We start from the raw sequence: 14058 nt of genomic DNA, 5'->3' as shown, positions 1-14058 counted from the left end.
ATTGCATGGAGGGAAGATGTAAGGTCTGGAATTCAAATAGCCTATGCTGAGATCAATAAACAAACAATAAATACACATTTTTAAACTGGTGCAATATCAATAACTATGTGCGCAATTAATTATAGTAGTGTTATTGAAGAAAAGAAACGGACCAGTGAACAAATAAAAAGGCATGGAAACTACCACTGGAAAAAAGTGACCTGTTTTCTAAAATGTAAGAAATCTTCAAATGAGGACTATTTAGGGACTTTATGTGAGGGGGGCCTGACAGACATATGTACATAAAAGCAGTTCATGAACACAGAAACTGACGGGAAAGAACGCATAAGTCTGGGAAGGAACAACAAAAGGGGAGGTGATAAAATATTTGGGTGACTTACGTTACTTTCTGGTCTCAAGAGAAAGGAACTAATTGAATAAGTCCCCACTAGATAATGAGGGCATGCAATGTACTTATTTTCTTGGGTAAATTGTTCATTCTATTCAGTTCATTTTAAATGTTAGCTTACTTCTGATCCATTCACTAACTCATCTAAGTCTTTATTTTATGCCAGCAGATGGTGCGTTTCAGTCACAGCCCTCCTTTTCACCCACTCATTCTCCAAGTCTGTAACTCTTTTGGTTTCTCGCGGTCAGGTTAGTGAAATGAAGGAGCTGAAATCTGCTTTGAGATCTGCACTATTCAGGTTGAAAGTAAAGTCGGGGAAACCCAGAAGCATACTGGTTCAGACAGCAACTAAGGGGAACCACAGGACTGTATATACACTGAGAGCTCAGGGGTCCCCAAAACTCACATACAGACACTGCTTTCACTTTTTTCGTGCTTTTACTTTTATTTACAACAACAGTTGTTGCTTGTTTGGAACCTAAAGTGACCATAATTGTCTTTAGCTTACAATATAAAGCACCTTGAGGCAACCATTATTGTGATTTGGTGCTATATAAATAAAACTGAATTGAATTGAATTGAGAGGGTGGATCACCTAATGCTAACAACCTTGGTCAGTAATGCTTTAATGCTAAATATTTTTATTTGTAAGTCACTTGAACTCAGGTCTCGCCTGGCCTTTAAACTGTTTGTCAGTCATTTGTCCATTTACTTTTGAACATATGAAAATAGCTCAGTTAAACCCTTTGACCTAAAGCTGAAAGTCTGCACTTCAATCACATCTTGATTCTAGGATTTAACGTCCACTGTGGTGACAAAACGACAAAAAAATACTGTCCAAAGACTTAATGGTGTGGAAAGGGAGTGAAATCAACCTTGTGGTGGTTCCAGAGGGGAAAAGATCCATTTATAATTATTAATCGTGTTTTCGATAACTGTGGGTTTGATAATGAGTCTTTTTTTCATCCATTCCGGACCAAAGAGGCAAAAAAAAAAAGATGGCCAGGAAACAACATGAAAGTGACCGATGTGATATGATTTTACATGTTTATACAGTAAAACAGTTAAGGAAGGTTTATTAATTTTAATGTGCAGAGCCCAAAACCTGCAGCACATCCTGTGATTAAACAGAAGATAGCAAGAGACACTGTAGTCCATGTTCTGACAGAGGAAGGAAAAAAGAGACAGAGAGAGGCAGAAAACCGGGGCAACTATAAATAGCATCCTAGTGATGAGGGAGAGAGGAGATGCCATAGAGACCGAGAGGATGGAGAGGTGAAAAACAGACCCAAAGAATGAGACGCTGTCTTCGTCGATTTCTTGTTCACAGCTCAAAATTATTGTTTTATTCATTACTCAAACAACTGAAGTCAGAAACAACCAATGCATGTGCAGCACAGCCATGAACATAATTAAAATAATAAACCCCAAGAGAACCACATGTACACGGTAATTTTTGGCTCTTTGAACAAGCAACCCGCTGCATTTACAAGCCGAAAAACAAAACAGAGAAATGAAAAGGAAATAAGGAACACACATCCCAGCTGTAGCGCCAACAGCTGCAGTTCATCCCATCAGAAAGGATTGCATACGAAGATGCAGCCGAGCAGCAGACAAACTAGGAGTGACTCCATTCAGTCAGCACACTCACTGCCAGAGCCTTCTGTGCAATTATAATACTAAACAGCCCTGTGTTTCATTTAACACTGATTTTAATTCAGTGTCACCATACTGACTGGGCTTGTATTTGCACTGGGAAAAAGAAAATGTGAGTCTTAAGAGGAAAATTTTATTTTTATTCCTGCTTAGAAACTACTTTGACATTTTGGGAGACACATTTATTTAGCTCTCCTGCAGAGAATGAGACAAGATGAGATGAGAATACTGACGCTCATATTTTAGCACTGAGGGGGAGCTAATTTAGCTAAGTCCAAAATATAATAAAAAATACACTTATTAGCATCTCTAAAGCTTAATACTTAGAACATTACATCTATTTACTATATATAATACAAGAAGAAAGTGTAAAAATAAATTTAGAGATGCTTAAAGGCAGATTTTGAAACAATTGGACATAGCTAGCAGTTTCCCGCTCTTTTCCAGGTTTTATGCTAAGCTAGCTAAGCTAATATCTCAAGGCCACAGGTAGTAAAACTCTCTACAGGAAAGATATTTCATTCTCTAAAATGCTGATCCATTTTAAATGCTGAAACACAACTCCTCTAACATGTTTGGGAGTCACATAGCATTTTTAATCTTAACTTGTTAAAGCAGTTTCAAAACAACGACAGTGTTAGCGATTAGCAGCCTGTTTAGGTTTAGTGTTCTTTTTTGTTCCAGCTTCAAATTGTTATTGTTTTATTCCTGTTACTTATATTTTACATGCAACAGAATAAATAAAATGTACCTAAAAGGATTGAATAACATGGGATTTGTAAAATAAGTAATTATTGTGGGTTAAATTCCTGTCTCAGATTAAAAATATCAATATAAATGTTTTTCAATGTGTTAAACAATATATAAATAATAATATTAAAACTGTTAGGTAATTATCAAATTATAAACTTTCCCTATTGTGTTAATATTTTTATAAAACTTTTTTTTTTGGAATATTGTCGTCCTAGGGATCAACAGAGATATGTTAATAGGTCCAATAACTCCTAAGAGGAGAAAGAGAGTATGAGAGAGTCATAGGTTCATCTAAGGTAATATGATAGAGCTGAAAGTGCTACAATAGAACACAGGCATTAAGTTTTCCTCTCTCTCACACTAGAAACATTCATTTTACCACCCCGGAAACCTGACTTTATAGTTTACACAGTAACGGTGGAGCCACAGAATTGCATGAAAACAAACTCTGTAGATAAAATTAAAGGAGCCACACTTCTAGCCTTAGTATTTAAGAGAAATGGAAGCAAACTGAGGATGACATGCAGGATTATGTTGCCTCATTCTTCTAATTTTTCACTAAGTCTCATAAAAAGTGTTTTAAAGATTAAATAGCAAGAGATGTGCAACACAAAAAAGGCTAACACACTTCTAAAATGCTATATTCGCAAACCTAATATTTAAAGACTTATCATCTAAGTTGTCTCCTTTTCTTGTTTTGACAGTAGCTTCGTTGACATCTTGAAAAATACTTCAGCACACATTTATTACAGGGAAATGTTCCCAAAAGCAGCAGCATTTTTTTTTTTGCACTCAAAGCCCATTAGCTTAGATTTATATTCATGCACTGTAAAAACTATAAATGTAAGCAGCTGCATCATCTCGTCCTGTTACTACAAAGTGCAATATCATAGTGGTAAGATATCAAATTCAGGCCAATTCAATCAGTCCGACAAATTCAATAAAACAGCGATATACTGCAAATTATAGCAGACAAAGTCTATGCATGGGTAAATACTGGATAAATGAATAAATTTCAGATTATAAATAAATAACACATAGTTCATATAGTATCATTTTAAACAGATAAGTGTTGATATAATACATAAACAGAAATATATACTCTGATTGGTCAGTCCAGTCTGCATTTGGCATGTTATAAATGTACATCGACTATCCCCTCTGACACTTCTACACTGCAAATCAGCACTGCTTCCACATGGCACGCATAAAGAAGAGAACACATGTATATCTGCACCAGCGAGACTTAAATAAGCTAAATAAACCTTTTTTTTTTAAATGAGGCATCTGAAATTTCATCAACCGTGGGGGTCGCCACTTGGTCAATTTTGCTGCTAAAATATGTAACACACACACACAGCGGCCTATCCTCTCATCCAAACACATCAGTGAAGGACGTATAAATTAATCAGCATCACATGAATTGTTAATGCAAGGAGCTTTGTTTCCCTCCTGCAGCTCATATCTAGGTGTAAATATTAAGCGGCCGCTGTGATAACAGCAAAGCTGGGCCTCGTTTGACAGCTGTTTGCATTTGGACGACAGCTGTGGTTGGTTGTGAGTGTGTGATGGCGGCAGGTTAGGTCAGAGCTGTGTGTGTGTGGCTGTATGCAGAGGGCCAGCAGCAGTTTTGAGTGCATTTTTTTTAATGCTTCTACATCCTCATAATGATTGAGAGTTAGCTAGCTAATACAGGCCATGATTTCCCAGCAGGACTTAATAGTGGAGTTACGGCTCCCAGTCGTCATCGTGGTGCTGCGATGCTATGATGACTACCACGGTGAGGATGGTGCACAGCACAATGGAGGCGATGCCAACCGCCAGACTGATGAAGGAGAAGTTGCGCGCCTCGCGGGAGGCTATTTCCGCCGTCACCATGTCCCCTCTGGCTATCGCCGTACGCACCTAAGTGAGAAGGAGGGAGGAGAAATTCGAAAATGTGTTACGCAACAAGCAGATACACGAGTGGGAGCAGGAGAGAGTCTGAAACAGCATGAATGGATCGATTTCACTGCAGCACAGGCTGAATGTGCAGTAACACCCTATAACATCATATAGAGCTCAGACCGGTGGGTCCATGCCCTGTCAGATCAGCTCAGCGCACAGCCAGCTGAGCAGGCCCAGAGGAAAAAATCCATTCTGTCCCATTGCACTGACAATGGTGCAGTTATGTAATGATGTGGTCTGTTGAGTGCGTGTTGGTCAGCACAGTCTGCCATTAGATAAACAACAGAGCAACATAAAAGTATGAAAGTCACCAGACGGAGCTCTAACTTTACACCACCTGCACAGAAAAACAGCATTTAAAAAAAAAAAAAAAAACTGCGCCTGCTGATGCAGATTATGTAGAGGTGACATCAGTGAATCCACAAAGTAACATCTTCCATCTGTTTTTTTTTTTTTTTTGTATGATTATGAATCACAAAATACTGGCTCCTGGTTTGCAGTCGGTAAATTCATAGCCACGTCGTTTTCTGTATTTCAGATCCTATCTTGGCAGGAAGAAAGAGCCACAGCCTGTTTTGACACAAACAGTCAAGGGATGAATGATCTTTCCTGACAGTCACATGCAGCTGGAAGGCTTTTTTTTTTTTTTTTTAATTCACAACCCATTAAAAAGATAAAGATAAAATAATTTTGCCTGAAAACCTTTATATATGTGCCATTTTACAAGAGTTGCTTTCCAAAATATATGTTAAGGCTTGAGATAATTTAGTTTTCTCATTTGTAGTGTCACAAAGTGTGAAGTATCTCATTCTTCTGCGACTAAGGGCTCCAGTGTTGCCCTAAAAACTACTGAAAATACACAAGAGAGCAACAAGTGACACATCCCCTACAAACTGTAGATAAAAGATGGATGTAGGCACCCTTTTGCTTAACTGCCTTTGCCGTTTTATTTTTTGGAAACCTGCAGTGACATATTTCAGTAGTAGCGAGTTGGTAAAAGTGAAATCCAGGGTTTTTTTTGGTGGTCCTTAAAATTAATCGCATAAAGGTACAAGTCCATTTTTAAAACTACCGTAAACACAGTTCAGAGGTCCAATTCAGTGACGTGAATAAGGTGAAGCGAAGCTCAACAAACAGCTAGCGGCATAATCGACACCTACTTGACAATTACCTCCCACAGGACCACCGCAGTAGATGTACCACAGATTTTTCACACAATGATGTAGTTCTGCTGATCCAGATCGAAGCGTTTTCCACCACAAACAGCCCGTTTAAGGTCATGCCAAAGCATGTCAATCGTTTTAAATCCAGACTTTGACTCAGCCATTCCAAAACCTTCATTTTGTTTATTTCTGAGCTATTCAGAGGTGAACTTTCTGGGTTGTTTTGGCTCATGCTGCATAACCGAAGTAAACTTGAGCTTCAGGGTGTAAACTGATGATTTTCAAGATTTTCTGGTAGACAGCAGTTTGATCAATTACAGCAAGCCCAGAGTCCAGAAGAGGCAACCCAGCCCCAGACCAGCACCCTACCATGTTACTCTCCCATTTTTGTCCAGTCTCTTTCTTACTGTTGAACTCTGACCTTAACTGAGAAAAGTGAGGCCTGCAGCTCTTTAGATGTTGTTCTGGTTCTTTTGTGACCTCCTGGATGATTCGTCGATTTGCTTTTGGAGTAATTTAGGTAGGCTGGACACTCCTGTTACTCCATTTGTATACACTGGCTCTCACCGTGGTTCACTGGAGTCCCAAAACATTTGAAATGGCTTTGTAACCCATTCCAGACTGATAGATGTCAGTGACTTTGTTTCTCAGGTGTGTTTCTTCAGACTGTGGCATAATGTGTTACTTTTTGAGATCTTTTATCCTTCTTCAGGAAGGCTAGCTAAAATTTAACTCAACTTTCAAAAACTGTAGGGCATGTAAATAAATTTGGATAGCTTTTTATCCCTCAATCAATAAAATCATAATTTAAAAACGTCATTTTGTATTTTCTCTGCTTATCAAATATTACAATTTGTATGATAATATGAAACATTTAAATGTAAGAAAGATACCTGTTCTGTTTACTGAGAACCACACGGCTCGGCTATTTCGAGAAATTATTGAGAAATTACTGGAAGTAAAATATTCTCTTAAATATTGATTTTATAGAGTCTTGTTTTAACGTGCAAAGAAAGAGCTTTAAGTCACTGAAAGTTTTTGTCTTATTTTACAGGACGACAAGAAAAACTGCAGGATTTCTATCATTTATCATTTTAAATGGGAGCGTCTGCGTCTGCAAATAAAATGGCTTTAAAGTGAAAATTCATCGCAAAGTCATCTGTAAAGGTGATATTATATCGATATGAAAGCCACAGATGAAAAGGAGACTATGAAGCAGCATTAACCTGCACTGCTTTGATGATCGCAATGATGCCTGTTGGCCAGAAGCAGCAGACGGTGGTGAGCACTGCGATGGGCAGGTAGTCGTGCGGCGGTCGGCGGTCCATTAGGGTGATGCTCGGTGGCATTTGCATGGGGTGAATCTGGCCCGGTGGGATCCCCGGGTGAGTTCCTCCAGCCGGCATGTAGGGCTGACCCTGAACAGAGAGAGAGAGGAGGAGAAGATGGAGAGCGGTGCTTTTAAAACAGTCCAGCAGCTTGCAAAGCTCTTTCCACACCAAAACACAGAGGAACACGCTAATGTGAGTGAAGAAGGGCACAGCAGCCGGGCAGCAGGAAGCAGAGCCTGCTAGGATCGCTGGTGTCAGAGGGGGCATTCGGATTTTTGATTGTCTCATTTTTAATTTAAATGAATTTCTCACAGTTGGACGAGACGTTGGAGGCGACCTAATCGTGGCGCGGAGGCACTGAACATTAGCTCTCTATGCCAAGTGGACAATTTTAGCTTTATTTTAAACCACCTGCGGAGCTGAAACGTGACTGCACTGCACCGTACAGTCATATCTGTAATTACCATTAGCTGTGAGACGAGATATCAGAGTGCAGTGCCGCTTTCAGCCTGTCGGGATTAAAAATTATGTTCAGTACTTGGGGTTTTTTTTCAATTAGATGCAAGAAACGCATCACAATTCGCTCTGCTTGAGCTGTGCATGTTTATCAGCTCAGCAGGCCAGACAGAAATACACTTAAAAAAAAGAAAAAAAAGGAAAAGGATTTTGTGATTTTGTGCTGCAGTGCAGATTTTGCTCTCGATATTATTCTCCTCGCATTCAAACCCACGCTGCTTTTAAGAAATTACCGACGGGAAGCTGGACAGCTGCACTTTCAGATGTCTGATGATTCACAGTCTCTTTCCGAGGCCTCGTTTTACAACTTTGATGTTAGTTCAGGGTAAAATATAAATTGTTTGATCTATTAACGTGGACGAACGTGTGGCTGTAGTTCAAAAATCCACTGTGTTCTCCAGCAACAATGAATGGGCAAAGAGTACAGATTGGTCTTTATAATACATGATGTTGAAGCTTAATAGTTCAACCAAGGATTTATGTCGTCTGCTCAAATGGTCTCATTCCTGTCATTGCTGTTATTAATATATTAGAATACTCCGAAGCTCCCAGGACAGTGAGATGAGACCTGGAGAGGTAAAACTCTGCTGCAGAATTAGAAAAACAGGAAAAGATTTAATATTTATCATCCTCTGACCCCTCAAATATCCCCATCTGTCAGAGATGCTAAATTTATGAAATTTATGTTTTATTTTTGAAAAATGAGCCTCAGAAAAACAGTAGAAACTGAACAATACAGAGAGAAGCAGCTCTACTTGTCCTTCAACCCTCCTCCACCTACAAGTACTGGCCTTTAACTTCAGTTTAAACTTATTTAGTGCTGCACATGTTTTAGTTCCTCCCTGCAGTCATCAACTATATTGTTAGTTTACAGCTGTGCTGCACTTCCTTTGTTCTGCAGAGCCCCTGATGTCCCTTGTGGGGACATTTTTAATTTCATGCACGCAAATTATTGTCTTGATAATTTGGAATAATGCTCCTCTAATGATTTCACAGTATTTTGCAACCCAGATCCGAGCTTGAGTGTCATAAGATGCTCTTACGCATCGGCATCGTCTGTTGTGAAGGACATCTCCTGCGCAGCCAGTTATTCCTGCTGATCGTGTGTCTGTGCAAAAGCAGCAGCAAAGCCCAAAGAAAAAATATGGATCTCTTTATGCAAAATTAGCTTCTCTTAAAATCTAATTGTCTTGTTTATGAAGGATTTGTGCACAAATTATTTAAAAAAAAAAGCTTTACAATGACGTTCAGCAACAAAAGATTTGCTTTCTTTTTTGTTGTTGCTGTTTTGTATATGAATTGATTTAAAATCAGCCAAATCAATTAATTTTACTGGCTTGAACTGCTGCTCTGTGACTCATTTTTCAAACTTACGGCTCCTCTAATGTACGAATATTGTATTAGCATTTATATTCCACCTCAGTGACGCACTCAGTTATGTATTAGAGTGTAAAAAAAGCAGTATAATTTATGTAATGTGGGTTAACTGATTACATTGATATTAATTAACTGACACGTCAGCTTTCATGTATTATAATTTATGTGTGGCTTCCAGACGATCTTTCACTTTAAGCACACTTTACCACGAAGTACCGATTTCACCCGTCAGGCTCAAAGCTCAGAGAAATATCTCGATTGTTATGAGAATCAAACAAACACACTCAGCCTGTTTTTGCTGGAAAGCTGCACACAAAAATGAAACCACATGTCCTCTAGCCTGAAAAATGCCTTTATATAAGTACAAGGACAATCAATGCAAATTACTTCAGCCTAATAATGCAACAACGTGCAGAATTAGCCTGCATGTTTACGTCCCTGTCTGACCCTGCAAAATTAATGAAATGAAAGCAACACCAAAGAGCTTATTCAAAACACTGCTGTGTGCATCATTAATCATTAAAAATGATCATTCATCATCATTAAAGATATTTAAAATCATACGAGAGGCTCTTTGTGGGCTGGTGGGACACGAGCCTGATGAATAAAGACATGCTCACTGGAACAAATCAGGTGGTTTGTAATTTTCCTTTTTCTGACTGAGCTTTCCGGACATTTATTGCTGATTATGTGGGGTAAAAAGAGACATCGTTTGATTAATAAATGTCCAGCTAATTGACGCAACAGCAGGTGCCACAAACGAAGCAGAAAATGAGCAAATTACTTCACAAAATGCGCATTTTCTCTGAAGATAGAGACAAGCCCCTGAGATAACAGAAGAACGTTTGATTCCCTGCATAATAAGCATCGAATGACATTTAGTGGATCTTACTGAGGAGTGAATTATGGACAATTTTAAACGAGCCGGAAAGAAGTGTGGAGGTTTAATTCTGCTGCAGCCTGCTGCCAGAGCTGTGAAATCTTTCAAGGCTGTGTCTCACTCACCGATGCCATGGGGTAGACGGGAACGTAAGCTGTGCACGGCTGCAGCTGAAGCGGGTAGCCCGGGTGGAGGTATCCCACAGGAGGGTGCGCCATGGTGCCTCCCGGAGCCTGGGTCTGGACAGTGTAGCCCTGCGGGGCTCCCGGAGGCCCCATCGGGGCACACTGGAACTGAGTTTCTTGGAGGTATCCCTCTGAACCCGGAGGAGGAGGCGGAGGAGGGTAGTTGGGCTGGGTGCCCGGCGCGGGAGGCATGTTGGGGTGCTGGGGCATGTTGGGGTCCTGTGGGCCGGGCAGGTACGGAGGAGGCTGCATGGTCTGACGGCCAGAGTCATCGAGCCCTGAGAGTGGAAGAGGGAGGAAAGATGAGGAAAGGTAGGTGAGCAGTCAGAAATAGACAAGGCAGAGGAAGAACAATAAAAGAAACAGATGTAAGAGCGAGAGCGTGTTATCTAACTCGAGCACGGCTACACGTGTGTTTGCATGTTGGCTCTAATATGTCTTATTTCACTGCCGAGGAGGAGAGAAAAAAAACAATTACACGGAGCACAGCTCTTCAGCAAGACTTAAAAAAGCAGCTACAAAGCCTGACATTTCCAACCTGCGCAGGCTAATGATGACAGTGATTGGCATTTTCACTGAGAAGAAAGGCCTTTTTCTCTGCTTATCCTTCACAAAGAAGTTTATTAGCAGCAGAAATTTGGCATTTCAGGTGTCGAGAAACACGTCCCGAAGCATCTGTCTGCTTCTGGACGTCTGAACACTTTAATGCTCACACCTCTGCTCCCTTTGTGTTTGCTTAACACTGAAAACAACTGAGAGGGTTGGAGGAATAGAAGAGGGAGGATTTGATGAGACATGAAGAAGGAGAGCAGGAGGCAGTGTCAGCGAGCGGGAGAGAAGCTGGGTGATGAGGGATGACGACTTGTGCGCTCGGGGGACCGGTTTTACGTAAGAGGCCCCAACCCTGTCACAAGCAGGAAGTGGACCAGAAAGAGACAGAGGGGAAAGGAGCGAGCGCGAGGAGGAAGACACCTTTGAAAGGTCATCACGTGATGAGCAGAAAATATATCAGAGTGTGTGTGTGTGCGCAGCATCTTTGGCAATTATAACTTGAATTCCATATAAAATAACATGAGACGTCACATTATTTTCTTCTTTATGATAAAGATCTTAATAGCGCAACGACCTGCATCCAGATGAGAGAAATAAAACTGTGGGAACACTCAAGCCGAGTAGTTAATTTAATCGCTCGTCATTACTCTGCAAAATGCAATCACGTGCAGTGTTTTGTCATCACTTCAACAACAGATTTAAGCTAAAATACACATTTTCTTCTGTTATTTCACTGAATAAATAATGATAATGTTTCTTTTTAATTAAATCTCTTCCATTTTCTGCCTTAATGTTTGAATTCTGTGCAGGAATAGATCACTGTCTTAAGCAAGTTGTCTGCTACTGATCCAATTCTAGCCATCATTATAGATCAATAGTCTTTTAATCAAATATATATTGATTTTTTCCCCTTTCCATTAAACTGTAATGCTTAAACATTAAAGGGACAGTTCACCTCAAAATCAAATGTAGATCTAATTCATCCATCTCAGTTGTTTTGGCACGTGCTGTCCAGTTTTTTAAGGGATCAGGTGCAGAAATGCTCCTCTTCTCTTGGATATAATGGAAGTAAAGTACTGCCTTGTGGTGCTCAACATGTTAAAAAAAAAAGCTTATATTGGGAAAAACCCAGCAGCAGCACCTCTTCACAGAAATAATGACCAGGTTACTCACAAAGAAAATCTTGATGTGAGCAGTTTCATGCGGAAACTCCCAAACTACTCCATCCAGCTGCATGAAAGTGTCAGCCTGTCCAGGCGAGGCTGTGACAGAGTGACGGCATTTAAACATTCATGGCTTCCTCTCTCAGATCAGCTGTAACGTCTCACAGCTCAGCAGCCATCTTGAAACATCCCTGGACTCTTGCTTGGCCAGCAAAGTTTAAATTTGCCTTAATCTCAGTGATCACTGGGACATAAAACAGTTGAATCTGTAGCATCCATCTATCTTCCACTTGGTTGCATTTTATTCCAAGTAAAGTGAGCATTTCTGAGCTGGTTTGGTGCCGATATCATAAAAAGTCACACTAAAAACAGCTGAGATCAATAAACAACAGGTTAAGGCCCGAGGTAGGATATGTCTGATTTGGGGTAAAGTGTCCCTTTAAGGTCGCAGTCAATCTGCAGCGCCCACAGCTGCAGATTTTACTGACCAGAAGCCGTCAAACACACCTAATCAGAAATATTGATTTTCTCTGTTGAGTTACAACCTGAGACATTTTGAGCTGTGGGAAATGTTTGATGATTCACCCAGAAGCATGCACAGAGCTGTGGCAGTGGCACACCTGAATGTGATGCTGCCCTCGAGTTAGAACTAAAACCGAGTCCGTCTGTCATCAGCAAAATGCCTGTAATACTCTCTTCTTGAGGCATTTGCTACTTAGAAGCTTGGAACAGTTAACTAATACCTGTACATCCATTTAGCTGAACACATTAACGTCCCTGCTGTATTTTAATGGTTTTGCATTCCCATGAGTGTCTTCTGAGCATCAGCAGATGTCCATCCATTGTTTAATTATAGCCTCTCAGATCTGATTAAAGCACAAGACAGCGGTCACGTTTACAGCCGGCTCCACATTATGCTCTTCACACCTCCTGAGGCAAGATCAGGTGTCATCGTCTACTTTGTTTTACTGTTTATTTGAATATTTTTAAGAGGAAAGATGCAGTTCACCAGCAACATCAGTAACTGGTGCTTCAAATTCTAAAATATTAGAAAGTGGAGGGATTAAAGTGTGTGTGTGTCTGTGGAAGAGAGGCTCGGGTTCACGAGAAATAAATGGTTGTTAAAGGCGTGCACGCGCAAAGGACACCCACATCCTGTCTATAGTCAGGAGAGATGTACGTAGGCCCGTGCGTAATGATGTGAGACATATATAACAGAGGGGAGGAAAAATAGGGAACAGGGAGTCCAGGAAGGATGTGAAAGCTCACTTCAGTGAAGAAAATCTGAACATGAAAATAAACTAAATGTAAAAGAAATAAATTCAGCAGATACACACAGAAAGTCTGATGATATTAGTTTAAAGTCTCCACGGCCCTGCGGTTATTTTTTCCAACCCCCACCAAAGCTGCACCCACACAGCGGTGCATCATCTTGTAGACACAGCAGAAGCAAAAGCGGATGGAGAGGTTGACAAGGGGGCAGCTGGGAAAAGCGCAGATGACAGCAAACTAGAAAAAACCAAAACACACACACATATATATAGGCCGATGCCCTGGATCTGCCTTCGTGCTTCAGACAATTAAAACGCCTCACCGTGCTTTTCTGACGACATGCTTTCAGATCTTCTGTCCGCCTCCTTTGATCGGATCTATTTTTTTTCCTTTACTCCAGTTGGTGGTGAAAATCCTCCTTCAAGTGCGCGATGATGCAGACTTTTAATCCAAACGGGTGCAGCCCATCCTCAGGATGTTTTCATCTTTATTTCTTTAGCGGCAGTAACAACTTGAGGTGTTTTTTCTTCTTCCTTTGTTGCTTTAAACCCGGCTCTGTCACCGCGCACAGCTCCGTTCAGCTCCCCCTCCTCTCCTCTCCTCTCTGTGCGCGCAGGGCAGTCTAATAATGTTTCTCCGCTAACGCGTCGCTGTACATTGAATTAATGAGACACAAAGCTATCGCTGTCTTAAAGCGACAGCTCGGACTCGGGCAGCGCGCACAGGCAGCAGGCTGGAACATCCCATTACAGCTCAACAAACGAGGCAGTCTCTGAATTGGATGGATCTCTCTCACCGCCCTCCCTCACACATCTTGTCCTCACATGATGACAGATTTGTAGTTAAGAAACCCAGAAGAATAGACCCATGCAAAC

General features: G+C 40.7%; 1 protein-coding gene across 3 annotated transcripts; it reads right to left on the bottom strand.

Annotated features, from left to right (window-relative positions):
* Window positions 1–1704: 1704 nt before the first annotated feature.
* On the bottom strand, window positions 1705–13951 carry prrt1 (proline-rich transmembrane protein 1). 3 transcript variants are annotated; one of them, XM_085262412.1, is made up of 4 exons: window positions 13506–13951; window positions 10137–10474; window positions 7134–7325; window positions 1705–4702 (listed from the first exon to the last, which is right to left on the bottom strand). In XM_085262412.1, the coding sequence occupies exons 1-4, from the start codon at window positions 13522–13524 to the stop codon at window positions 4526–4528; spliced, it is 726 nt and encodes a 241-aa protein (XP_085118538.1). In that variant the 5' UTR covers window positions 13525–13951; the 3' UTR covers window positions 1705–4525. The 3 variants fall into 3 exon arrangements, with proteins under 3 accessions (XP_085118538.1, XP_085118539.1, XP_085118540.1); XM_085262413.1 differs by lacking the exon at window positions 13506–13951 and adding an exon at window positions 11922–12336; XM_085262414.1 differs by lacking the exon at window positions 13506–13951 and adding an exon at window positions 11704–11856.
* Between the last annotated feature and the right edge of the window lie 107 nt (window positions 13952–14058).

This window comes from Mchenga conophoros, linkage group LG22 (assembly GCF_057382185.1).
Source record: "Mchenga conophoros isolate Kocher_MC1m ecotype Shallow Benthic linkage group LG22, M_conophoros_male_GT1.1, whole genome shotgun sequence".
In the NCBI taxonomy this organism is placed as follows: domain Eukaryota; kingdom Metazoa; phylum Chordata; class Actinopteri; order Cichliformes; family Cichlidae; genus Mchenga; species Mchenga conophoros.
The sequence above is the reverse complement of the archived record's forward strand: the minus strand, read 5'-3'. Positions and strand labels throughout refer to the sequence as shown.

Bases quoted from the DNA above. Each gene is read 5' to 3' on its own strand.
- prrt1 (XM_085262412.1), bottom strand. The intron at 7,326-10,136 runs GTGAGTGAGACA...CTCTCTGTTCAG, and splicing joins CCGTCTACCCCATGGCATCG to GGTCAGCCCTACATGCCGGC. The intron at 4,703-7,133 runs GTTAATGCTGCT...CTTCTCACTTAG, and splicing joins CGATCATCAAAGCAGTGCAG to GTGCGTACGGCGATAGCCAG.